At 40.0% G+C, this 27,396-nt stretch overlaps 2 protein-coding genes across 12 annotated transcripts in view; both read left to right on the forward strand.

The window, feature by feature from the left end:
* The first annotated feature begins 1,058 nt into the window (after positions 1-1,058).
* Positions 1,059-18,742, forward strand: LOC113031882 (zinc finger protein 850). 5 transcript variants are annotated; one of them, XM_026184382.1, is made up of 6 exons: positions 1,061-1,464; positions 12,692-13,201; positions 13,362-13,537; positions 13,622-13,871; positions 16,033-16,542; positions 16,703-18,742. In XM_026184382.1, exons 1-6 carry the CDS (start codon positions 1,350-1,352, stop codon positions 17,938-17,940), a joined length of 2,799 nt encoding a protein of 932 aa, XP_026040167.1. In that variant the 5' UTR covers positions 1,061-1,349; the 3' UTR covers positions 17,941-18,742. The 5 variants fall into 5 exon arrangements, with proteins under 5 accessions (XP_026040165.1, XP_026040169.1, XP_026040168.1 ...); XM_026184384.1 differs by having other exon boundaries at positions 1,060-1,464; positions 12,692-12,744; positions 13,415-13,871; XM_026184381.1 differs by having other exon boundaries at positions 13,362-13,871.
* A 2,143-nt stretch (positions 18,743-20,885) lies between these two features.
* The window catches only part of znf576.1 (zinc finger protein 576, tandem duplicate 1), a 32,612-nt gene continuing 26,101 nt past the window's right edge, over positions 20,886-27,396 (forward strand). For 2 of the 7 annotated variants that reach the window (XM_026184559.1, XM_026184561.1), the window contains exons 1-4: positions 20,887-21,018; positions 21,535-21,960; positions 23,102-23,614; positions 23,726-27,375. In XM_026184559.1, coding sequence (XP_026040344.1) covers positions 21,561-21,960; positions 23,102-23,614; positions 23,726-27,375 — 4,563 coding nt within the window. In that variant the 5' untranslated portion in view covers positions 20,887-21,018; positions 21,535-21,560. Of the gene's footprint in view, positions 21,019-21,534; positions 21,961-23,101; positions 23,615-23,725; positions 27,376-27,396 lie in introns of all 7 variants that reach the window. The other 5 variants (XM_026184555.1, XM_026184557.1, XM_026184562.1 and 2 more) reach the window with 4 other exon arrangements.

The raw sequence follows: 27,396 nt of genomic DNA on the forward strand, positions 1-27,396 counted from the left end.
CCACGGAAAGGGCAATGTGCATGCTTACAAAGTGGGTGTCAAAAATGTAAAATATTTACCAAAATTACTCTCCCAAAGAAAACTAGCATAACATCTAGAAACTTAACCATGCTTTGTTTATTTGGTGCAACTTGTCATATTTGCTTAATGCAGCATAAAAATTGAATGAAAATAGTATTTCCCTGTTTTTAGTGACATAGGAATGTAGTGTTAAAAATATTATAGATTATTTATTTTGCATTATTGTGAAATAAATTGAAAAAACTTCACAAACTGTCTTTTACAGTGTGACAGGGTTTTGTTTTTTGTTGTTTTTTTGTATTAGTGTATACTCAAATATGGGACTTTACGGGACTGCTTCTTTTTTCACATTTTAACTACCCAGTATTCAGACATGAATATTATCTGTCCCAAATTATTGATGCTGATTCAGTTGTATGGTGCAAACAACATGGTTAAATGCAGCTGTTTGGGTTTAAGTCCGACCCAAGGTCCTTTGGTGTGTTTCCAGTTTTCCTGTGCAATACTCTCCTATCAAATAAAGGAAAAAAAAGCTATCCAAAAATAATTTTGAAGAGGATAACCACTTGTGATATCCATTTACTCTGACTAAGATTAAAGGGGGAAAAAAAGACTAGAACAAATTTCAGGCTTTTATACATGGTAGTCTTTGAGATATTCATTTTCAAACATTTGCTCAGATTTTAATGTGTGCAAAAAAGAGCTAAAAATGAATGGACTGGCTTTCTGAAATATCAATATATCAAAAATGTATTTGATACATGACCCTAAAATTTCACAGGTCACCGAATTAAACTTTAACCCTGTGTACTGTTGATCAATTAGTATAAGTAAATATATTTTATTCTCTAAGGTGTTTTTTTAAAAATCTTTTCAAATAGGTAACTAGTTCCAATCAACTGCAGTATATATGTAACTTTAGTTTTAGTGGAGAACAGCTCCTCCTCTTCTGCAACAAGTGGAAAAGTTTGTGAGGGCGTTTGTTTGTCAGAGTAATGCACCACCACCACCACTGGCGTCGCTGCAGGGTGATAACTTCGTGTTGAGGCAAATAAAAGAGAAGAAGAAGACACTTCCGCTGAGGGGAAGGATAGGCGCACTGCGCAGGTGTTCTGACTACAGCTCGCCTTTATATGTACACCAACCGCATTATTAAAACGGTTAATGATACTTCTCCGTTATATTTTAGCGAACTAGACTTATATTACACACTGTTTTCACTCCCGTGGAGCTGACTGAGTGGTAAAAAATAATTTGTATTAAAAAAAACAACAACGGTGGCGCTGTTAAGCTAACAAGCACTAGCGCCACCAAGCAGCCACGCCAAGATGGAGGGATCTGCTTCCTCGGCCAGCGTAGAGGACGGAGCTGAAAACAAACGCCATGCTGACGAAGGGACACCTGAAGAGAACGCCGGTCCATCGACTGAAGAAACCGCTGACAGTAAGCACCCATCAACAGGCCGTGACTTAAACATTTACGTTAACACAGCATCAGTGCGTTCCTGTGCATTGTCTTCCTGCACTCCATCAATAGGAAAATGTAAATATTTGACTTGAAGGCAGATTTAAAAAGTGCTCTTTTAACACCAGTAACAAATATAAAGTTACCAGTTCGAGTTAAAGGCTTCCCAGCATTTTCAGTGGGGCGTATTGAACAAACAGCGCCAGCCCTGGTCAAAGTTAATACTCAGCCATATGGATCGAAAATTATGTGACCGCTTTGATAATCTAGCCTTATGACATTGAATCAGGGCATTGCCAGAAGCAAATCTATGTATTGCCGGAAACATGCTTTTTCTGTAATCCTACTGAATAATATAAATGTTTGGTCAGGCCATAAATAGGGAAGTGCTCAATCTGCGGTATCTCCAGGTTCCCCCCCCCCCGCCGCCCAATAATAATCTTTCCCTTGGTATTTATTTCATTTGCTTTAACAATCTGGTACTCTTAATAGAAGATTAACGTAAACGGATTTTAGATTTAGAACTAGTTTTAAATTAGACTTTTCTGATTATTGTTTTATCAGTACACAAACTTTAGCAATCAACGGAAGGAAGTTTTGTTTTCCTGAGCATGGTTGTGTAACAACTAAAGCATTGCTTGTTGTGTTTTGTTTTAGATCAATAGGAAATATTTATTTAGACAGCAAACAATACTACTCATACAGTTTCTCTTGGCTGTTTCCATCCAAAGCATTTAGTATGCTTTTACGTGTATATGTAGGTGGAAGCAGAATATCTTCACTACTTTTACGCCTCGACTTCTTCCTGTTGAGACATCAGACTAAAGTTTCAGCAGGTCAGCAGGCAGATTGTCACTATTCCTTTGTATTAGAGCTGGGCGATAGAACAATAACGATATGTATCGCGATATAACTTTTACTCGATAGAGAAATTAAGCTATCGCGATAGACCTCGCTGCTCTTGTCCTCAAAAAAAAAAAAAAATAGGTCAGCCAATCCAAATTAAGTAGCGCAGAGCCGAACCAATCACAGCCGCAGCGTCACGTCGCGTGACTTGTTACATACAGCACAAGTGCCAAGCCGCACATGTGTTTGTTTGGGAAGCAGCCAGCGGGTAATGGAGCCAGCGCATAATGGAGGAAATGAGTGTGCCGACTAGAAAAATCAACCGAGCGTGACCGAAGAGAAAACAGATGATGGTTCCAATGCCGGAGAGATTGTCGAACGGAAGAGCCATAGAAGTTCCGTAGTGTGAAGGTATTTCGGCTATTTCAAGTCTGACAAAAAACAGAGTAGCGTGCACTGTAAATTGTGCCGAAAGCAAGTCTGGAAATACAATAAAGCGGTGCATGCGTCACACTGTGCGCCACGTTATTGTTTCGGTGAAATGAATTTCTACAATACTGTTACTGTTAATTCTACTCTCTGCAGTGTTTAAATGCTTACATATACACACAGTTACTGTCCCTCCACACATACGACTCGGTTCTGCTTCTATGCCCCAGCTTTGTTTACTTTTTCCCACCGAGGCTTCTAGACTTCTGATTGGCCAACATTTCTGCACGGTTAGGAATCTAGCGCCACCTGCTGCTTTGGCATGTTCATAGCAGCGTTTTCCTTCATTTCTGCCTTTATGTGTGGACGGGATTATTTTTTTAAACGAAAACGGAAAATCTCCGTTTTCAAAAATACCCGTGTACGTGTGGACGTAGCCTCAGTCTCTGACTGGAAGCGCTAATTCGTCATTCGGCTTTTGTCAGACTAAAGTAACTGTTAAAACTGTTTGAAAAGCTCAGCTATACAACAAGGAGAGATTGAGAATTTCCTTTTAGTTCTCAGTTTATTTGATATTGACAAAAGTTAGTCAGTTTTGTCTGTTCTTCTGTAAAACAAACTAAGATTTATTTTTAGAATTAATATTTTGTTTCTAAGTGGAATTGACAATTTAGTCTGTTTTGTTTGTTCTATTTTGAAACTTAAACGCTTTAGCGGCTGTCTTTTGTGTAGTTTGCAATATTTGCCTTTATTTATCTGAAAAAGTCTCATGTTCCTTAAGTACATCTACCCTGTTGAACTTCATCCATCCATTCGCGTCCGCTTAATGGATGAACTTATTATGGGAAATAAATATTTAAATAAAAACAAGCTGCTGATTATTTCACATTTTACTTGTGAGCAACGGCACATTTAAATCTTACAAATATAGTTATTTGGCTTATATCGTGATAGATATCGTTATCGCCTGAAATGAAAAAAACATATCGTGATATGAAAAAATCTCATATCGCCCAGCTCTACTTTGTATCCATAAGAAAAGCTTCAATAGGGACATGTTTTTAACACATAAGAAGCACTGCACTTTACAGAGTAACAGTTGTGGTTCACTGCTCTAAATTTCAGAAATATGCGTTAAAAATCTGTTTGGATTGAGTTTTGTTGAAAAACACAGCCTTTACTTATTAATTCTCTAAACGTTTAAATATGAGTTGACATTAAATGAGATTAGGGCTGGGCCATATTATACCGTTCACGGTAATACCGGTATAATGTTAGGCAACAATAGGAAAATGAATTATCGCGATAGAATATGAGTAAAACGCGCATATGCGCAGTGCCTTTGTTTTCATACGCACATGGCCGATTGTTGAGTGAAACAGATGAACCAGAATTGGTTTGTAAAAATGGTGCAACTTCAGTGATGTGGAACTGGTTTGGTGTTTGTCCGTCAGATACACGACAAAGCACATTTTTTTGCAGAACATGCAAGCGGCCGTCGTTATTGTCGTATTTGTCGGACTAAGATGCTCTTAAATCTGGGAGTAATCTGTGTCCTAAACTCCGTATCCTTCAGGTCAAACGAACACTGCAGCATCACTGGGAGTTAAAAACTGTCTAAATTCTTTCATCTTTAATGAAACGATCAGCATTGCTGCTTTACAAGGTGAAACTATGAAGTTTAACTTCCAGGCATCCATGAAAACAAAATTTATTACATTTAACGGAGTTAGAAGTTAGCAGGAAGCTAGCGGAAGTTAGCTCGCTAGTTTCGCTAGTTACCTAAGCATGATATAGCATGTTCTGACAGAGATTTCTGGAAAAATTCAAACGTACAGCTCTGCTATCACGTCCAACATAAATTAAGACAGGAAACTAAACAGCAGTGACGTTTGTAGGGTTACTGAAGTTGGGCTAGCTGGTATATAATGATGTGATACGTGATCGCTAGCGACACAGCTATGTTAGCATAACATAAACAGTGAAGCTGGAGGAGAACACTAACACTTTTCCACTTATAAAAGTTAACGTTAAGGTTCCTGATAGTTAGAGACAAATGCAATCGCATGGCAGGATGCTGTAAACGGACCAAACTTCAGTCAGGAGAACAACTGAGATAATCCATCCACAATACCAGGTTAGTCATTAATATACTGCAACAACATGGGAATAGAGCGGAATTCATTCATTAATAAATCAATGGTACAGAAGTGGAGGAAGCAAGAAGAATGAGTTTAATAAAATTTGATTCTGACTGCTTTGTTTCGCTTAATGTGCCTTATAATCCCGTGCACCTTATGGTCCGAAAAATACGTACTGCACACTGCAGTTTAATGTTGCAAAGCAACTCTTTTTAACTTCAGTGGATATTATACATGGTTATGCTCAGGATATGTCAGCCCATTTCTACTGGAAATGCCTTTTGGTTAAACTTTCAGCAAGGAATTTGCATTTGCACTGTTACATTTTTATAAAGCTTTAATTTACATAAAAACCAGCTTCTTGTTTAAGTGAAAATAAATGGAAGGTTGTCTTTTTGCGCTAGTAATGTTGTGGAGTTGTATTTTGTCTCGCATCAATTATATCGTCGGTTATATCGTTATCGCAAATTTTCAAATATATATCGTGATAAATATTTTTGGCCATATCGCCCTGCTCTAAATGAGATTTTATCTAAACATGGTTGTCCACAGTGTGCAGGTGCTTTGCGGACATTCGTTAACCATTTACCATGTCTATAAAAAAAAAAAAAAATGCAACTACAGCAACTGTATTAAATAACAAAATAATTCATCTTCAAGGTATTTTAGCCCTAAACAGTGTATTTGCACCTCAGTAATGACACTTTTTTTTGTTGTTGTTTTTTTAATAAGTGTTATTTTTCTCCTATCATTTCTTTGTTTTATATGGAAATTGTGCAGTTGTGTGATTATACTGTAAGCTCAAGTTACTTTAAAATAAAGACATGTTTGCGCCTCTGTTTTTTGTTTTGTTTTGTTTTTAAATTTCCTTTCTTTTTTTCTTCTCTGAAAACAGGAGTGGCTTTGACCTCCTCTTTTCCCCTTTTCTATTTTTAGGGAGTGGGGTTTTCTGCTGTCAGCATTGTGGAGAAGGCTTCAGAGAGGAGGCAGCCTTCTTGAAGCATTTGCGTGAACATCCACAAGAAAGCATGTATTTGGACAAGCACATGGATGAGTTACATGATGGAGAAAAGGACAATGAAGCGCTTCACTTTTGTTCTTTATGCTCATCCTCATTTATTGACCTGAGTGAATACCACTTGCATATGGAGAAGAACCATGATCAGATCTCTCAAAAGGAGACTGGTATCCGGATTAATGCTGCCATAGCAAAGCAACAAACTTATGAATGTCAGGACTGTGGGAAATCTTATGGTGTGATTGGACACTTTCTCAACCATCAGCGCTCACACAGACAACCCTCCAAATCAGTTTTTCATGACCTTCAGCATTTGAAAAAGAAGTCGTTTCAGTGCGAATCTTGTGGGAGAAATTATTCTCGTGCTTCAGCTCTTGATGCCCATCGTCGTTGTCATGAGGAAAAGTTGATTAAGCCCAGAAACAGGAGTTCAGGAGATGCAATTCCAGCTGGGGAGTCATTAGCAGAAACAAAGGCAGGTGAAAGTCAAACGGAGGATTATTCTGAAAAGGTTTTTACATGCTCATGTGGGAAAGCTTTTTCTGCCCTGATGCGACTTAAGACTCATCAGAGATTTAGCCGCAATAGTCAGTGCTCTCCTGAAGAAATGAAACAAAAGCCAAAGAAGAACTGCAACGAGTTTTACTGCAGCGAGTGTAAAAAGGGTTTCAGTGGCCATATTGCTCTCTTTAACCATCAGCGATGGCATGCCAATCATGGTGATAATTCTGCAAAAAGGTTCCCATGTGAGGAATGTGGAAAAGTGTTCATGACTCTTACGTTCTACTACAGGCATCAGCGCACTGCACACAGTGACGAAACCCCAGCAAAGTCATTTCACCATCAGCTGTGCCAGCTACAGAAGAAGGCATTTGAATGTAAAGATTGTGGGCTAAAGTTCTCCAGGTCTTCGGCACTTCATTCTCATCAGCTTCATCACACAGATGTTTTTAGAGAAACTGAGAAGGAGGCCCAGATGTGTTCCTCTCTACCTCAAGACCAAATGGCAGAAAGCGGAAGACCAGAGATTGACTTGGAAACGTCTACAGAAGGAAAAGTGCAGCTGGACAGTTTGCCTCCGACCAACATGACTGAAGAGTTGTACATAGTTGAGACTGATGAAGACATGGAAAGTTATGAACCCGGTGACTTTAACGTACAGGTGATCAGTGCAAGTGAGTCTGAGGATGAGCCACCCCAAGATCTGAATCCTGACCTGGAGCTGGTGTGTGAATCCGATCAGGAGGGAAGAGATGACAGTGATATTGTTTCCAAACCAGAAATGGACTTGAAAATTGTACAAATTGATTTTGAGCAGGCTGATGAGCCGATTGCACTGATAGCGAGGGAAGCTGAGAATAAATCAGCAGAAGACAGGTTTGATTGTCCAGAGTGTTATCGCTGGTTTTCTAGTTCTTCATCGCTGCGTGTTCACAGAATGTGGCATGGCGTTTATAAGAGAAGACAGCAGGCACAAGGTCAGTCAGCGCCTTTTTACACATGTGACACTTGTGGTCATGAAGCAAGTAGCTTTGAGGCACACTGCCATCACATACAGACCCACGGTGGTCAGATGCCAAGCAGCGATGCATTTCAGGAGGTGGAGGGATTAGAGAAGAAAAATCTGACGTGCAGTGAATGCGGCAAAGTTTTCTCTCGTTTGTCTGCTTTGGTCTCTCATCAGTTGCATCATCCCAAAAGAAAACAGTTCCAGTGCCCAGATTGCACAATGTCTTATTCGCATGCAGCTAGCCTGTTTAACCATATGAAAACCTGCTCTGCACAAAAAAAGGAAAATATTTCAGTCAGTAAGAAAGAATACAATCCAAAGAAAACCCTACTGGGCCCAAAGATCTATCATTGTGAGCAGTGTGGAAAGGGATTTTGGTCTTTAGGTGCTTTCTCACACCACAAGCAAAATCCGACAGAGTGTGCAGATTTGAGGCTGAGAAAAGGTGTCCCGGGATCCTCTGTTAATGGACACCAACGCTCTAGCATGAAGGTTGCATGTCCGGTGTGTGGCAGAAAATTTCGGCACAGAGGCATCATGACATTGCACATGCGAAAGCATGAAAATGGAAATCACAAATGCGAACTCTGCAACAGGTCATTCCGCCTTTTTTCCAGCCTCCTTAGACACCAGGTAGTGCATAATGACCAGTTGCTCCCACCACCCATCAAGTCTTTTCAGCATCAAGTTGAACAGCTGAAAAAGAACACCTACAGCTGTCCTGACTGTGGGAAGTTGTTTTCACGGGCCAAAGCACTGCAGTTTCATATGAAAAGCCATGGCTATGAGAGTGGGCATTCTCCATCATCATCGTGGTCCAGAGTCACGCTGGAGGATCTACAGTGCGCTACATGCCTTGCACATTTCAACAGCAAGGTCTCTTTAAGGGTTCATCAGAAACTGTGCATTAAAAGAGACAATCAAGTCGTTGCAAATACAGAAAACGATGATGCTCTAAGATTGTGCGAAGGCAGCGTGGATGCTAGCACATGGGAAAGCTCTGACCAGTCAAAGGTACGTACACCAGTAAAGAGTGAAATGGATGGCACGGAACTAGAGATGGAAAATGACACAGGTGAAGGAGAACTGGAAAACCCAACTGCATCCAATATGAAATACAAATGCAAAAAATGTGACAGAAGCTTTTCAGTAGTTGGGGCTTTAAATTTTCACAAAAGAATTCATGCTGAGGGCTACAGGTCTTTACCAAAATCCAAACTGGCCATTTCTACAATGTTAAAAAAACCTAAACAAGAAGAGCAGGGTAAAGGACTGTTTCACTGCTCTGAATGTGGGAGACGGTTCATGTCTAACTCAGCCCTGGGCTCCCACAAACGATGGCACAAAGAAAAGAAATCTTCGCGGTCCCTGCTAAAAGATGATGATTTGAAATCTCTTAACCACAAAACCATAGATGGAACTTTTCAGTGCAAAAACTGTGGCAAACAGTTTTTTAATCACCGCGTTCTGCAGCGCCACCAGATGTTTAATCCACCATGTCAAAGCAAAGCTGTACCAGAGCCAGATTTGAGCAGCAACGAACCAGGCAAGACATTTGTGCAAGATTTACTTCCAGCCAAGCACAGTAAAACTTTAGAGACGGGAAACGAGGCGTTTGGCCAGGCTCCAGAACAAGTCAAAATAAATTGCAGTGAGAGTGATGCCGTATTACTGGCACTGAAGCCAAAACCTCACCAGTGTCCCCTCTGCTCGATGACCTTTACTAAAGCAAGAGGACTACGTGCTCACAAATGGCAGGCCCACGCAAAGAGCACAAAAGGCAAACGCAAAGCTGCTTTGCGCAGAAAAAAAGAGCCTGTTGCCTCAAGTAGTGAGATGAGGAAAACTGGAGATTCATCAGCAGCAGATAACACCAGTGTGATGTTAAAAAGTAGCACAGTTGACAGAGATTGGATGAAAATCACATTGGATTCTCCTGTGAAATTGTGTCCAGACTCCAGGGAATGGGGCATTTCTGAAGGCGCCCCCAACTTTAAGAGAGTTTACCTGGATGTGAAGCAGGAGTCGAAACTGGATAATCAAACTCCTAGAGCTGCAGCTGAGGTTCCTCCACAAGTCAGCTGTGTATCGGAGAACACAGCCAAATGCTTCTTCAAGTGTGATAAGTGCGGGAAAGCTTTCCAAACGGAGGAACAATTAGGGACCCATAAGGCAAAGGCACAGAGTCGGCCTTACTCCTGTGCTCTGTGCTGCCAAGGCTTTTGGACTGAGAATCAGCTACATCAGCACCTTGCTTGGCACGACGAAGTCCGCTGCCGTCTGCCGAATGAGGTACGCTATAGACTGAGTGCTGCTATGACCTCAAAGCCTCTAAAACCCAATCCCCCCGCTGCTGACAACAGAGAAAAGTTTTTCCCATCTTCTAAAGTGATTCGGCCTACGCTCAACTCAGCGGGCCAGTCACAAAGTAGCCATAAGTGCCAACACTGTGGCAAAGCCTTTCTTTCACCGACCGAATTACAGAAACACAAAACGGAGCAGTGCAGCAGCAGTGACTCATACCATTGCTCCGTTTGCCCCAGGACCTTCCGTGAAATCCAAGACCTCATCGAGCATCACCAGGAATGTATCAGCGATTACAAAAGACAAAGCGATGCTCCTGCTGCTGTCTCTGCAGGAGATTCCAATGGCCTTACCTGCCTTGAATGTGGAACTACTTTTTGTCAAGAAACTGATTTGCACCAGCATTATATTGAACACACCCACAGAGTGAATTAAAGCAAAGAAACCTGAAAAGACCTGAAACAATGACTCTGTACATAGATGCTGGCTTTTCTGAAACTTCTAAAAATCTTTGTTAGAAAATTTCTTTTTTGCACCTTTTACTTTGGCTAAATAGTTCCTAATTTGTTCGTATAGTTTTTGAGATTCGTTGTACTTAAACATGTAACACTGGACTAGTATATGCTGAGCAGAACTGGCAGGTAAAATCGGTAACAGAGATCACTCTATCCCGTTATTAAGTTGATGTTAGTTCTATTTTGACCTGCACCACAAATCAAGACCAAGCAACCAGACAGCACCAGAAAGAGCTGCACTGTGCAAGAGTTAAGTTTAATGATCTGACTGGTGGTGGTACAAATGTGAAAATACAGTGTTGTTTTTTGGGGGGGGAGCACTGATGTCATAGATCTCATATTTTTTTGCTGTTTTAAATTGACCTGTTGTGAATGTAAATTGAACTTGATTAATTTCTTTGGGGACCACTGTCTTTCATTTTCAGACAAATTTATGCATGTAAATTGCCCAGAGAAATGAAAAATGCTGTTGACACACTACTTGCAAAGTGTAGAAAGACATGCTAAACAATGTTGCGCCACACGCATGTGCTAATTTTGCTGCTGTTTTTGTTAAGAACTGATGTTTTGTTGAAGGATGATTGACATTTTGCATATTTTACAGAAAGATAAAGAACCTGAAATTCAGCAATGCGTACTCTTTACATAACCTGGTAGGAAAAACAAAATTCTTGTCTAACATCACTTGGTCACTTCCATTATTATAAACTATACTACGTTCATTGTATGCTTTGTACAATGCATTACGCATTAACTGATTTATAAGCTCCTCTGTTGATTCTTTATAGTGTTATTTCTATTGTGTGATAAAATATTCATTACTTAAAGTAGCAGTTATGTTCTTGTAGTATAGTTCTAAGTAGTTTGTTATATTTATTTGTTTTTTATTCCTAGAAGTCAAAGAAGTTGAAAATAAACGAACTTGTTTTTGCCATGATTAATGGTTGTGTGATTAATTCAGTCAGTCTGCATATTCTAGTCATGTCTGGGTTGTTAATATTGTTGTTTCCCATTTCACGATTACTTAGCTTATGAATATGCCAATATGCGGGTGACATAAATTGCTCTCGCATTACTACATTTCATATCTAGCATGTATTAAATAGAACACCTTGATGTGTCAAAGGAGCAAACTAAAAGTTTGCTACTAAAACAATGTACAAATAAGTAAAAGCATGTGTTGTTGATCATATTAGTTAAGGCTCTGCAGTGATATAGGTCCAGTTTCCTCCAATTTAAAGATGTTTGCAGTGCCTGCTGTAGCACTGATCAACAAACATTTTGTTCCTGGGATTCTTTCACCTGTACTTCCACTAATTTCACTTACTGACTCCAAATATGAGAGCTGTTTTCTTCTAGCTTCACGTTTTTTGTCGCTGTGATGTTCCACTGATTCACTGGATAACAGGACTGGACAGAAATGGAGATGCATCTCAGTGTTTAAGACATCAGTGCACTAAAGGTGATTTTCTTGGTCCTGATGAACATGAACTGATGCTTCATGATGAGTTCAAAAGGAAAAGTAAACCAGCTGAATCAGCAGCATTCAAGCATGTTGTTTCTTGGCAGTCACATAGCTGTTAATAGTGCTGAGCTTGTGGATAAACATGCTGAAAGTATATCAGATAATGAGTGCCAGAATGTCACTGAAGATGCACTTTCTACATTTTCTCCACCAGATCTGTGTGATGTCAGCGATAAGTGCCGCTAAAGATTTAACCAAAATATGAAAGTGATGAAAAACTGATATCAGGGAAAATTGAGTCAGAGCATGATGAGTGACCACTGTTGGTTCTTGCAAAGAGAAATGAATGTGCAGTAAAATCCAGTGCCTCAAACATCTCTGAGCACCCTGAGCATGCTTGTTTTTATTTTTAGCTAAATTGATAGAAATATGCTTAAATGCAACTCCGGTGTCGTCTTTAAGAAAAAAAACACAAAAAACAATTTTGTTGGCAAATAGTTTAAATCCCAGATATAGTGTCAGTATATTGTTATTAAAAAATATTGAAATGGCAACGTGACTCTCAAAAACCTAATGTGTAGGCTTAAATCAGATTTCTTATCTAAAATCAGTGTAAAAAAAATTCTCAGTGGCAAACAAGAAAATATTTGAATACATCAGTGTAATCAGGAGGTGCTAAAAGATGTCTTTACTGTCAGTGCTTGGAAATCAGTATTTTTATGCTTAATTTTAGGTTGTTTTTTTTTTTTTTAATTTCCTATTTAAGTTTATTTGAGTTTCGGTTTTGGGGGGGTTTGGGGTTTTTTTGCACAATTTTTTTTTTTTTTTGCTGACGTGATCACTTTCTAATGCCTGCTGAAACAGAATAATTTATCTCAAACTGTCAAAATAAAATATTACTCAGACTTTCCATGTAAAACACAAGCTGCCATAATAATCTACATGGTAATTAAAATTTTCTCCTGTTGCTCTTTGCAGATAAAGAACTCAGTGTTGAATGTAAGGACTGTGGGCTGAAGTTTGCACAGCAGGAGCTCTACGAGACTCACCTGCACCAGCACGCCGTGGAAGACGAGGAAACTCCGATGGAAGAGGACAGGACAGCAGAAACAGTCTCTGAGAGAGCAGACGATGTAGAAAGCAGAGATGAAGATGTGAGAAATACACTTAGACAGGGTTACACCTGCGTGACCTGTGGAAAGAAGTATAAATACCGTGTTTCGTTCCAAAAACACCAGCGTCTCCACAGGAAGAAGACCTCTAAAGGAGATAAAACAAATGCAAACATGCAAGAGGAGACGAGAAAAGAAGACAATGTGGAGAGAAGTGAAGTTGAAGGCCCAGGCGAGGATGCAATGACTGCAGAGCGTGACAGCTCTGTGGAGTCTGATTGTACAGAGCCTGTGTGTCACTCAAAGGTTTCCAAACTATCTGATGGGTCTGAATCAGAAGATGTACGATCGCAAACCAGAGGAGAGGCGGAAGAGAGTGAGTCATAGCATGAGAACACATTTTATTATTATTATTAGTGTTTACTGCACCCTTGCTTAACAGCATGTCAGCATGATACTACATCTTCACAATTTACACTAAACATTTAATCAGTACCAATACTTACTGTACTTAATAACTTTTTTTTCCTTTGTAGATGAGGAGCACAAAGTTGAATGTAAGGACTGTGGGCTGAAGTTCGCACAGCAGGAGCTCTACGAGACTCACCTGCACCAGCACGCCGTGGAAGACGAGGAAACTCCGATGGAAGAGGACAGGACAGCAGAAACAGTCTCTGAGAGAGCAGACGATGGAGAGAGCAGAGATGAAGATGTGAGAAATACACTTAGACAGGGTTACACCTGTGTGACCTGTGGAAAGAATTATAAATACTGTGTTTCGTTCCAAAAACACCAGCGTCTCCACAGGAAGAGGACCTCTAAAGGAGATAAAACAAATGCAAACATGCAAGAGGAGACGAGAAAAGAAGACAATGTGGAAAGAAGTGAAGTTGAAGGCCCAGGCGAGGATGCAATGACTGCAGAGGGTGACAGCTCTGTGGAGTCTGATTGTACAGAGCCTGTGTGTCACTCAAAGGTTTCCAAACTATCTGATGGGTCTGAATCAGAAGATGTACGATCGCAAACCAGAGGAGAGGTGGAAGAGAGTGAGTCATAGCATGCGAACATGCACACACATAGATAAGTGGTAATAAGAGTGCTCGGATTCTGATCTTAGGTGATGACATGCCAGTTCTTCACACGTCTCCAAGCTGACCATCTCAAGTTTGCCTGAAAAATAATTCAAAGAGGGGAGTTATACTTATTAACAGGAAGTAAGCAAAATTCCAGGTCTCTACTGGCCTTAGTTTTCTTTGAAAGAAATTTGCTCGAAGTCCCTAAAATATTTGTTTTACTGACAGATCTGAAATGCTGTTGTTTTACAGGCAGGGAACTGAGATTTTATGTACAATTTTTCATACAAAAGGCTCAAAATATTCTTTAAAAGAGTCAATTTCAGGTGAAAAAAAAACACATTTTCATCCAGCTATGACACTATTGCACCAAATCTAAATGAACTTGTTTGTAAATAACAAGTTCCTTTTAATATTACATCCAAAGTTTGTCATGATGATCGCTCTGATTTTCCTCAAAATAAATTCTTTATATCCATGCTTAAATTTGGCAGCCAGAGTCTATAATACATTCTAAGATTTCCTGATTTAAGATTAAGAGTCTAAATTTCACGTGGTGCTTTTTATTTACAAGGTGAGATAGCATGCTTACGAAATTTTATAGACCACAACCCAGTGTAAGGTTTATGCCACAGCTGCTGTAGATTACGTTTTGGTAATTACCAAATCGTATTTTATTTGTCTGTAATGTGCAAGCTCTTTTATCAAAATTATATTTTTAATGCTATAATATAATTATTGCTCTACTCCATGTATTTTAAAATTGACTGCTTTACAAAAGAGCTGAGAAAAAATATAAAGTATGTTATTATTTGGTTAAGATGGCAAATTACAGTCATTTACTTGTATTTGTGAATAGATGAGTTCTTTTTAGTGTTTGAATGATTAATTTCCGAGTTCTTAAAGAAATCTAGTGTGCAGCTGAAATCTGGGTGTAAAAATGCAGACCCCAGTTTATTTTCCTAATCTCTAAAGTTTTGGAGTTTTCTTGTTTTTATGACAAGTGATGTAATAAATGTAAGCACTGTAACTTTTGAGGCAGTTTGATAAATTGCATTTTCACATTTATATTAAATTATTGCTACGATAGAATTCTTAATCAAGAATCATCTCACCAGTGATGCTGAATCATTCGGCTATTAAACTAAACAGAAACCATAACTACTCCACCACAGTGTTTATTTCTTTTGCAAGAACATAATACATATCAAACTAAGTGAGTGCAACACATTCACTTTCCTCAATTGTTTGTCTTCAGTGTTAATAAAACAAATGTTATTCAAAAGTGTTTCCAGTCACAAAATATGTAATTCTCAGGATTTTGATGTTGTTCTCCTTAAATACATATCTGTGTCCAGAGGTGGAATCATGAACTTGTGTTTTTGTGTTGTAACGGCATTCAGCACACATCTGTTCTTTCTGTGCAGAAAAATCTACTTGCTGCATGATTCAGTTTAAATTCTTATAAAATGGGAAAATGAGCAAAAACATGATCTTAAATTTAACAGGAACTTTTGTGTGTCAGAAGCTGTAAATTAAAATCTGGTTTCTGCAGGATTCCAGATCTGCTGTCAGAGGCTGGACATCCAACAATTTTAAGTACTTCAAGCATCTATCGCTGAATGTTAATTTGAGCTACACTCCTTCCTGAGGGTTTATATTTATAGAGCTTTGGTATCAAATATTTAAACATGTAAAGAACCTAGCTCAGATGACTTGACTGGATAGTGGGATATTAAAATAGGTCCTCAAAAATGATAGAAAAACATAACAAAAAACACCTACTTTCTTCTCCTGAAATACTTAAGTGGAGTCCAACCTGTACTTTTTGTTTTGTTGTTTTTTTTTTCTTGTTTGTTAAAATTTTAGCAGTTTAAAGAGTAATGTTAAAAATTGTGCAAGTTTTCCACAGACTGTGATCAGTTGGTTGCTTTACATCAGATGGTAACTTTGTGACTGAGCTGTCCTCCTGAATTTGAGAGAAACTTTCAGATGATGAAAAACAGAACGATCATTTGTCTAAAATAATTTATAAAATCATAACGGGTTTATTCTACTTCTTCATACTTACCCTAAACATTTAATCCATGTCAATATTTTTTGTACTTAAAATTTCTCCTGTTGCTCTTTGCAGATAAAGAACTCAGTGTTGAATGTAAGGACTGTGGGCTGAAGTTTGCACAGCAGGAGCTCTACGAGACTCACCTGCACCAGCACGCCGTGGAAGACGAGGAAACTCCGATGGAAGAGGACAGGACAGCAGAAACAGTCTCTGAGAGAGCAGATGATGTAGAAAGCAGAGATGAAGATGTGAGAAATACACTTAGACAGGGTTACACCTGCGTGACCTGTGGAAAGAATTATAAATACCGTGTTTCGTTCCAAAAACACCAGCGTCTCCACAGGAAGACGACCTCTAAAGGAGATAAAACAAATACAAACATGCAAGAGGAGACGAGAAAAGAAGACAATGTGGAGAGAAGTGAAGTTGAAGGCCCAGGCGAGGATGCAATGACTGCAGAGCGTGACAGCTCTGTGGAGTCTGATTGTACAGAGCCTGTGTGTCACTCAAAGGTTTCCAAACTATCTGATGGGTCTGAATCAGAAGATGTACGATCGCAAACCAGAGGAGAGGTGGAAGAGAGTGAGTCATAGCATGAGAACACATTTTATTATTATTATTAGTGTTTACTGCACCCTTGCTTAACAGCATGTCAGCATGATACTACATGTTCACAATTTACACTAAACATTTAATCAGTACCAATACTTACTGTACTTAATAACTTTTTTTTCCTTTGTAGATGAGGAGCACAGAGTTGAATGTAAGGACTGTGGGCTGAAGTTCACACAGTGGGAAAACTACGAGACTCACCTGCACCAGCACGCTCTGGAAGAGGAGGAAGCAGAGATTGAAGACCACATGGTAGCAGAACTAGTGCCAGAGAGAGAAGATGCTGGAGATGAAAGCATGATTGGTAATACAGCTGAGTGTGATGAGAGCGATTCAGCCCAAACAGGGACCTCAGACCCGATTCAAAGCTTTGGAGTTTCCACCGCCTCAGTGAAGAATGCACCTAGAAAAGATTATGTTTGCTCGATCTGTGGAAAGATTTACGCGTACCTGGTTTCTTTCAAAAAACACCAACAGCTGCACGAAAACGAGTCCTCTGCATCAGCGAAACCTCCGGACGAGTCAATTTTGCGCCAGTACGAGTGTCCAGATTGTGGGATGCTATTCATCAGACGAACACGGCTAATCTCCCACCTGAGAGTTCACAGAGCAAGCATTTCATTAAAATCAGCCCCTCACAGATGTGATACTTGTAACAAGGACTTTGCTTCTGCGGGGCTGTGGTTGGCTCACGCTGAGCTACATAAACAGAATCCATTTTGGTGTTTGAGCTGCACTCGCGGCTTTAGAGATGAAGCGTCACTAGACAAACACCTGCAAAATCACTATCACAGGCACGGGAGCCTCCGCACGTCTGCACAACCCACAAGTCACTTCAGCAACCATGGCGGAGCTAAGCAGAGCTTCTCCAATCCCGGAAAGGTAATTTCGCATCAAAAACAGCATCGTACCAACTCTGTGAACCTGGGAGGTTTGATTCAAAGAAGTGCTCTTCTCCCTTGTGTTGAAGAAGAGCCAGAAATGAATGCAGACTTAAAAGAACGACCAGAGGAGGAGGAAAGCACACAGAAAACAGGGCTACAAAGCCCATGTGAGAAGATCGAGGATCGTGACAGATCTGACAAGTCAGACTGTGGAGAACCGGTGTTTCACTTTAAGATTTTGAGACAAGCTAACTTGGCTGATCTATCTGACGAGTCCAAATCAGGAGATGTACAGTCAAAAACAAGAAACGAGCCGGACGAGGCAGAGTCACAGGAAAGAAACGTGCACAGCGACCATAAGTACTGGGAATGGGAGTGCTTTGACTGTGATATGGGCTTTGATGATGTGGCAAAGCTGCACTCGCATTATATAAAACATGCAACTGGGGAGTTGCCTATACTGTGGGATAACACAGAGGGATGAGGTGTCACTGAAGCATTTGATTTCTCATCCCTGCTTCTGTTCAGATTTTTTTTAAGGACGTCACACAGCTGCTACAAAAAAACTTTTGCTCTTTTTTAAAACATTTTTTTTTACTTATTCCTGATGAATTTATTTTTAAAAATCATGCGTTACAGTACCCTAACAACAAATATCTACACCAAGGAGGCCTTTTTGAGGTATAGCCTCAATGTGCTTTGAGATTAAACTTTTTAAGGCATATTTTCAGTACGTAAAATCCAAGAGTCTGAGAAACATTCTTGAATTAAACAGGTCAAAGAAAAAAGGAAAACTTGAGTACAGCTGTCCACTCTGTTCCTTTAATGTTTTCCTTAAAAAAAAAATAAAATAAAAAATCCTGGGGAATCCTTTCACTGCAGATGTTGACACGGAGAGGATTTTATGAATGTGCCAGTTGAGGACGTACAAGACATCTGTCTCTGAAATTAGACACACTGATCTTCATGTCTTCTTGCTCCTGTCACTTCATTCTCTCCTCTCTCCAGAGTTTGTGGAAGGTCACAGGTCACTGTGAAATGTGGATTACACACTGTTGTAGGAAATCTTCAGTTTTCTGTCGGTTTCCCACATAAAAACTCTTGAACACTGTCTCACTCACTGCTGGGATATTTATTGAATTCCAGCCTTTCTGTCCATCCGACTTTTATCAAGTAAATGGACAATATTCCTTCTCCCTCACCTCAATTATTCCAGTATCCAGAGGTGTGCACAGATATTTTGTGTGAGATGTTTTCCAAATAAAAAGGCATATTCTTTTATAGAAGTTTCTGAAGTCTGTTTTTATTTTTGACATTTTAAACGTATAATTAAACTCAGACACACAACTAACCAAATCGACATGTGCTTTTTCTGATGTAGTAAGTGGAGATGTTTTTTCTTCTAGTGATTAATTAGGTTTATGACTTCAAAAACGTTGAATTTTTTTTTTTGTTACTAGTTGCTGAAAATGGGCATCTGGATGCCTAATCAGAAATTCCATCCAGATATTGTCAAATAAAGCATTTCTGATCACTTTAATTGCGCATAAAATGGCAACCTATAAAGGAAGAATGATAAACGACTTCACTGATTTTAGAGTAAGTGTATTAATGAGCACTAAGATAGTTGGCCAGTCTGCAACAGTCACTAGTTTGAAAAATGTAACAGTTCATGATATTCAGTGGTTTATTTAGTAATACAATGAGAGCTAATTGCACTAAAGAGACTTTTATGAGATTTCATGAATTATAAATTAAGCAAATAAGCACACAACTTCATAAGCTTCTGTACTTGCTGCTTCTAAGTCTAGTAATTTGTGCTATATTAAAATCGAGGGCTGCACATAAATGCAAGATACATCTACAACTCAGTATACAAAGCCCATTCCAAAAAAAAATGCAATGAGTAAATGTAAAAAACAAAACAGAATGCAATCAATTGGAAAATACACAGACCAGTTTTTATTTTTATTTTTTTTCAGAGAACACTTCAAATGTTTAAATGTATAAAATGTAGGGTTTGAAGAAAAACGTTTTAATCATTAAAAATTTGATGGCATGTCTCAGAAAAGTTTGCATGGTGGCAATAAAGGCTTTAAAGGTAAGTGGTGCTAAAAGGAAACAGCAGGAGGAACATTTTTTGCAGCTCATTAGGTTAATTGGGAACAGTCCGAGTATATAAACTACATCTTAGAGGGGCAGAGTTTTGCATATCTGCAAAAAACAAAAACTGCATCTACAATTTTAGAATAATTTCCCTCAATTTAAAATAATGAAGATTTTGAATATATTGTTTTCATAACATCATCAAAAGATTCAGAGAATCTGGAGACATTTCTGTGGGCAAGGGATAAGGCGAACGTCTACGTCGCACGCCTGGGATCTTTGACACAATTCTGTCATTGAAATCACTGCATGTCGAGGTTTGTGAAGAAGCCAAATGTGAACATGATCCAGAAACACTGCTGTCTTCTCTGGGTCAGTTAAAAAGCCTGCATCTCTGATGGTATGGAGGTGCTTTAGCACCTATGGAACTGGCAGCTTTCACATCTGGAAAGCATCAGTGCTGTAAGGTATATACAGGTTTTAGATCAACACATGGTCCCATCCAGGCAACCTTGTTTTCCAAGGAAGTGCTTTCATATTTCAGACTGCATTTCTTACAGCAGCTTTGGAGCAGAAGAGTCCAGATGTTGAACTGACCTGCCTGCAGTCCAAACCTTTCACCAGCTGAAAACATTTGATGCATCATCAAATGGAAAAAGTTAGAATCCTACATCAGACAAGAATGGGAGAACATTCCTCTCACAAAAGTCCAGCAGATGCTCTCCTCAGTTCCCAAACATTTACAAATTGTTGTTACAAGGTGAAGGAACGCCACACACGTGTTTTGTTACCATCAAATACAAAATTAGCTTTTTTTTTTCTTGAAATAGTACAATTTCTCAATTTAACCATTTTCCATGTTTTCTGTGTTGTATGGTGAAAAATGTATGAGCTGATGACTTTTGCAAATCATTGTGTCTGTTTTTATTAATCTTTTACGCAGTATCCCAACTTTTTGGGAATTGGGTTTGTATATACAACAGACGCTTCACATTAGAATGACGGTTTTTGTGATTATGTTTGCATGCGTGCACATGACATGAGTGTGCAGTCACAGTGTGAGTTTATGAAGGTTATACTACAAAGTCTGTGTCTCCGTGAACACCTGCACTTTGAGGATTCCTGGAAATTTTACAATAAAAATGAATATTACACTTTTTTAAAAGGTTTTTGTTCTCCCTCTTCTGATATTTTATTTGTTGCAACAAAAAAACTGAAACGGACTTAACACTGGTCAAGGAAGCCAACCGGTAGTAACAGTTTTCAGAGTGGCCCAAACTTGCTGGAAAACCACATTTCCCGTCACTCCTCCGCGAGCTTTGTCAGACGTGACGTCACGATGTCTGCATCTCCTCCGTGCAGGCTTTGTCAGAAACGACGCGGTGATGTTTGGGCGGACGAGTGAGTCTAGGTAACGCTGAATCTACATCCTCCTACTTCCACACACCGTGTCTGTGTAAGTGGGCGTCTGTGTAGATGGATGGTCTTAAATCGAGAAATATTATTTAGTGTATTTGGCGCTTTATCAGAGCGGAAGTATCGCATTTTGCACTCTGATTTTTACCGCAAATCAGTGAATTAGGCTAACCAGGCTACCATTATCTTCGTCTGGTTATTAGAGAGACATTGCTCAAGGAACTCACCAGTAGGAATATGGTCCTCAAATGTTTTCACATGTCTTTAATTTTTATTTATTTTTTTATTCTTTAACACCTCATTGTGGCGGCTGAGCCCCATGTTGTTGTTGTTTTTTTTGGTTTTTTGGGGGGGGTTTTGTAATGCAAATGTTACAAGCTCAGTAACAATATGCGCTAGTCCCCCAGCTGTCGCTATGTGGATTACAAAGATGCTTTTCACTCCTTTTAAAATGTGTAGAACCCGCAGTCTTGGCAAAAAGGTAAATGAGGTAGGGCGATTAATATCTGTGTAATTATCAGTCATATGTGTTTCTGTCTGGAACCTGATTTCGCAGAAACATCTGAACAAGAAAGACTACAAATGCAGACTGCAAACCAGGCTCAGAGTGGGTCAAACCCTGTGACCACAGCGACCTCAAAGCCACCGCTGGACACTGAGGCTCAGCCAGCACAAAATGAGCTAGATGCACAAAAAAAAGACAGCAAGGGAGCTGCTGCTGAGACTGAGGAGGTAATTGCACCGGAGGGAAGTGCAGCAAGGCTAAAATCAGCAGAAACACCTGCAAAGGTAGGGATGGACGTGGACACAGCTGCAAAACCAGCGGTACCTGAAACTAACACGAATGCTGGATGTGATGGGCAAAAGGGTAAAAAGCAGGAGAAAGCTGTGAGTGACGGCAGGAAATATGTTCCTTCCAAGAAGGCCATGGTAGATCCTTTGAAGATGGATATGTCCAAACCGCTGGTCATGCCTCTCACATGTGAGTCTTTTACTTGTCTTTCCATGTTATATGTTGTCGAGGACTGAGAGACCTGCTTGATTGTTATTATTTCAAATTTAGAATTACAGGAGACATCATATTCTGCTGTAAACAATATCTACAGTATTTAACTGTGTATGACTGTATCCTTTGCAGTACTTTTACAAGATGTAAACCTAACATTGCTTCATTAAGCTGATACTGTTTGAAGTTTGGTTAAATCTGTACAGTCAATAGAATCTAATGTTCAGTAGCAGACAAAACTCAAAGTGAGAAATTATTTTGGTTGGGTTGATATTAGAGGTGGGAATCACCAGACACTCCACAGTACAATATTATCACAGTACTTTACCCACAGTACGATATTATTTTGATTTCTAACAATTTCCAGTATGCTTATATATGCATATTCTGCGATTTATCCTCCCTTTCTTCAACTGCAAACTATGTTCTTAAACTTGACTCAACAAAGACTCATTCACATTGATGGAAATATGTTGGCAATCTGTCTACATTTGTAAATTAGAGAGGAAATATTTGCAAACATTCCACAATCTCTTTATGAGTAATTGTCAGTCCAAGCTCTAAGCAACCATTTAGTTACAGCAAGTTGGGATTGGTCACAGAATGTGAAAAACATCAATGCAGTCACCAGGCACAAAACAATTTTTTATTTAATCGTGTTTTTTGTAGCTGTAAGGAGGTTGCTGTCCTGTCTTTAACTTTGTGACTGAGCCATTAGCTTTGTCAGGCTAAGTGTGTCCAGTTTGGGATGTTTCTTTTGTCGAGTCAATTTAATCTGAGTTTGCTTGGCTACATGTGTTATCTCAGGATGGAGGTGCATGAGATGCCCTTTTGTTAATAGTATTTCATTTATTTAACAAACTATTGATATTTGGTTCCCATTATGGATACAATATTGCCATGGAAAAAATTTGCAATACTATGCGGTATAATTTTTGTCGGGTGTTTCTTAACCTGTCTTTACCTCCATCCAAATTTACCTACACATTCGCAAATGAAATAATCCTAGAATCACGTGTTTGTTTTTGCGAGCATGTATGTTTTGTATGGATTTGAGTCTAGGGATACAGACGTGTGTTATATGTATTTACTCTGCTTCTGCCCTTTTCCCCTGTAGCATCTCAGCTTTCCCTCCAGTGCATGGAGTGCCATATAATCTTCAGCGATCACAAGAGCAAAGAACGTCATCTCAAGCTGAGCCACCCAGCAGAATATGAACAGTGCATACTGAGGAATGCCCTGTTTGCTTGTTATGTTTGTGATCGACATTTCACAAACTCCACAGAGCTCATGGTCCACCAGAAAGCCCACACAGAGAAGAAACCTTTCAAGTGTCCAATCTGCAGTCAGGCCTTCAACAAGTCATCAGAGCTGACCGTTCATAAAAAAATTCATTTTGGCCAAGATGGTTATGCCTGCACTGACTGTGGCAAACCTTGCAAAACGCTGACATTGCTGAAGTATCACCGGCGCACACACACTGGAGAGAGGCCTTATGTTTGCAAGGAATGTGGAAAGAGGTTCACCATGTCCAAGGCTCTGCAGAAACATTTGGTGTTACACTCGCCGGAGGGAGCTGAAGGAGAGGGGGGAGAAACCACAGCTAAAGCACAACCGAGAAAAAATGATGGTAAGGAAAAAAGCCATTGGTACAAGTGGTAAAGTGTTGTTAAATAGAAATGCCATGACTTGAAATGAATTAAAAGCATCACCATAAAGTTTCTTCATTTATTGTCTCTAGGTGCTTCAGCAACAAAGTATCCCTGTTCTATGTGCAAGGCCACTTTCAAGAGTTCCAGGACACGTTTGCACCACATGAAAACTAAACACAATTCCTTGCCTGCTACTGCCAGTAATGTTCTCCCAGAAGGTCAGCAAGTGAAACAGACTACACCCATTATAACTCCGATATCCATCTGCCAACCAGCACTACTACAGGTGGAGCCGAACGGACCCCTGCAAAAAGTTGATGCCAATATTGACACAGAGCAGATTCGCAAACTTATTGAGTCTTTGGGAAATGTGCAGAAAGTGAACCAAGTTGTCATACTGGGGCAGGTGCCACCTCATGCTCCACCACTGGAGGTGCAGCAAGTATCACAAGGGTTAGAGCCGGTGAATGTGAATCTCAGTCCACCGCAGATAGATTTTATAGGACTGAAACAAACAGACTCTAAGACAGATGAAGGTGACCCGTCAAACAATCCATATGATCCAATGGAGCAAACAATTATACTGGAACCTATTACTCCAGATGGACAGCTAGAAAATCCCTCTTTCTCAGTATTAGGTCCTCACATAGCAGCAGGTGAAAATGCAGAGCTTACACTTGTTCCAACTGAACAAGCAGAGAGACCTGAGGGAGAGGGGATGCATCAGATCCTTCAGCAACCGGATATTGATGTGCTTCATTCTAATCCTGTGGAGCAAATGGTTAGTCAGAATGAGGTAAATGATCCTAAACAAAATCTGGAGCAGATGGTCATATTAGAACTTACCCCTGCTTTGATACCAACTGAGGTGCTAGAGCAATCCCAAGCAATCCAACAAAATGAAATCCCTTCCTCCTCTCTGGTACCAACTACAGAACTAGAGACTCTCGATAAAACTGCAGAGCATACCGTTCTAGATGAGCAAGAAACCAGCCTGTCAGTTCCACCTCTTATGCCTACCGTTGAGTTGGAGCAAACATATTTACAACCAGAGGAACAGGACATTTCTTCTTGCACAGTTGTTCAAGCAAACACACTCACGCAAGCTTCAAGTGAATCGAAAACCCATTCCACAAAAGTTTTTGATTCACATATGGAAACAGTAGATCTAAATCAGGTGCACCCTGTGATAGATCCAGACACACAAGAAGAGACACAAAAGAAGCCTGAAGAAGAACCACCTGACAAACTGCTGGAAGATTCCAAGAATAACCTGTCTGAATCAGAAAACCCGCCTGCTGAAGAAAAGGTTCTGTCGCAATTACAGTCTAAGAAGGTGGCAAAGATCTCAGAATTACCCATTAATGTAATGTCAGCCCAAGAGCTGGTGAAAGTCCGGAAAAGAAAGCCAGCCAGAGCTTTTTTCTTTCAAGGATATATGCAAGATTTTGTGGGAAGCATCTACCAAGACGACTTACAAATTGATGCCAAACCTGCCAAGCGCCAAAGGTCAAAAAAACCCCACCTTGTTGTTAAATTTGGCCCACAAAGCAAAGAAAAGAAAAACAAGAAACAGAGGAAGCCTTCGCAGCAGCGTCAGCCAATGCAAGAAGAGGCGACAAGAAGCAAGACACCACCCAAAAAACTCACAGAGCAAAAAGTACCGTCACAGAAGAAGGGAAGGAAAGGAAAAAAGGATAAAAAAGTAGAAAGAGTATTATCTACTGCTGAAACAAACTCACCCTTATCGCCCCAAGCCCCACAAGTAGAACAGCTCAAAGAGGATACAAGAAAAAATAAGATGAAAAAGCAAACGGAAGTGGCCAGTGTGGGTGTTGTGCAAATAAGTAAGCACAAAACTGTAGCATCGCCTATACTTACAAAGAAAAAACAGACAAAAATAATACAAAAGAAGCAAAAACGCAAAAATGCAAAGGATGGGAAGCCAAAGACAGACATGGAAAAAGGGGGAAAAGTCAAAAAGGCAGACACACCTTGCTCAAATATAAAGCAAGACTCTCTGCTTCTACTAAAAGGCCATAAACAGCCTCAGCTGAAAGTTTACAAGTTGGACCCTTCCAAGGCATCAACCCAAGCCTCAGAGGCTTCGCCTCATGAGTCCCAGACAATGTCTCAACAGACTAACAGCAACAATCTCAAGCATCCAGCAAGTGAGTGCACAGATAATCTCACAGCAGAAGGTAAGAAAAAAGGAGGAAGACCCAAGAAGAACCAGAAAGCACTTTCATTGATGTCCTCGCTCCAGCTTTCTCATCAACCACCTGAGCCAACGCCTGCCAAGCCAAAGAACACCAGAAAACGTAAAGCTTCCTCAAAAATAGAGACTGAAGGAGTGATAACATCTCATTCCAAGCGTTCCTTAGAGTGTAAGGACTGTGGAGAGCGATTTGGTGAAGTCTCATCCCTACAGAAGCACAAGGCAACTGTGCATATTGTAGAAAGTCCCAGTCTCACTTACACCAATGGGAACATCTTTGAAGGCGTCTCAACCATGGATCTTTACCAGCTTCCCAAAGGAAGTGAAAAGCTTGTTGGGGTGAAGAATGCTGCTACAGACTGGGACACTGAGACAGAGATGGGAGAGAATGCATTAGAAGAAAGGGAACAAAGTCTCTCCTTTCCAGCTTTGATCCCCTCCCCATCTTTACCCATACCTCCTCTAGATGCTGAAGTGAAGACCTATGAAGATAAGAATGGAAGCAGAACAGAAGATGGTAATCCATCTCATATATCGCCAATCATTTACTCATCATCTGAACAGGCGAAACATTATGGGACTCTTCCAGATTTCACATCCGAAACCACTTTAAGTAGCTCTACTCAGACAAAGACTGATGAGACAGAAAAACCTTCGGCATCAGATGATAAGAAGCTAGAACAAGGTACCCCAAGGAATTCCAGCTCTGATTTTGAAGTCCAGGGTACTGCAGAGGAAGATATTAAGGAAGATTTACTTCTAGAGGTAGATTTAGTCACTGTTGGGGAACAGAATGAGAAAGACGATCTGACTTCTCAACGTGACACTGTTCCTCAAAATGAATCAATTGCAAGCTGCAGTTCTGAAAATGGAAATAATGATAAAGAATCTATCCTAGTCAGTACTGATACAACTGAAAATAGTCTGACTTCGCAGACTGTTTCATGTTCCACTTATCAAGTGGAGATCAAAGAAGAAGAAGAAGAAGTTTTAATTCAGAGGCAAAAAGCAGAAGGAAAGGGAGCAGTTGTGAATTCTGCGAGAGGTAGGAGTAGAGGAACAGGGCGTCTGAAAAGGGATTTACCATCAAAGAGGGTTTCAGCTGGAGATGCTCCCAAAGACTCAGAGAAACAGCAGGATTATTGTCAGGTAGTTTATGAAAAATGTCCCATAACCTCAGATTCAGAAATGATTGACTGTGAGATCGGCACAAAGACGGCACAGCCGGAGACAAGTTCCAAATTAAATATCAACAAAGCAGATGTTCCTGGTGCTTTGTTGCCTTCCATTCCCTCTACGTTAGAGGAATCTCCGGAAGACCAAGTTGTCTTTGAGCTGGAGTCAATTACCACGAGTGTTGAAGAAGTAATGAAGGAAAGAGGGCTCCATGGAGGAACGGAACAAGATAAGGTGATGGACCAGTCTCCAGGCCTCATACTGGAGAAGTTCCTTACTTCTAGACAGAGAGCGACTGCTGAAAAGGAGCAGTGCCTGATGATGGCAAGCGACAATCAAGCACAGGTGAGACGCTTGCAGTACCAG

The sequence above is a fragment of the Astatotilapia calliptera genome, chromosome 11 (genome assembly GCF_900246225.1).
Source record: "Astatotilapia calliptera chromosome 11, fAstCal1.2, whole genome shotgun sequence".
Taxonomy (NCBI): Eukaryota; Metazoa; Chordata; class Actinopteri; order Cichliformes; family Cichlidae; genus Astatotilapia; species Astatotilapia calliptera.

What these genes read in the sequence shown, in the direction of transcription:
- LOC113031882 (XM_026184380.1), top strand. Translation starts at nt 1,350, where the DNA reads ATGGAGGGATCTGCTTCCTCGGCCAGCGTAGAGGACGGAGCTGAAAAC. An exon ending in GACTGAAGAAACCGCTGACA is followed by an intron (nt 1,465 to 5,837) that starts GTAAGCACCCAT and finishes TTCTATTTTTAG; the next exon opens with GGAGTGGGGTTTTCTGCTGT.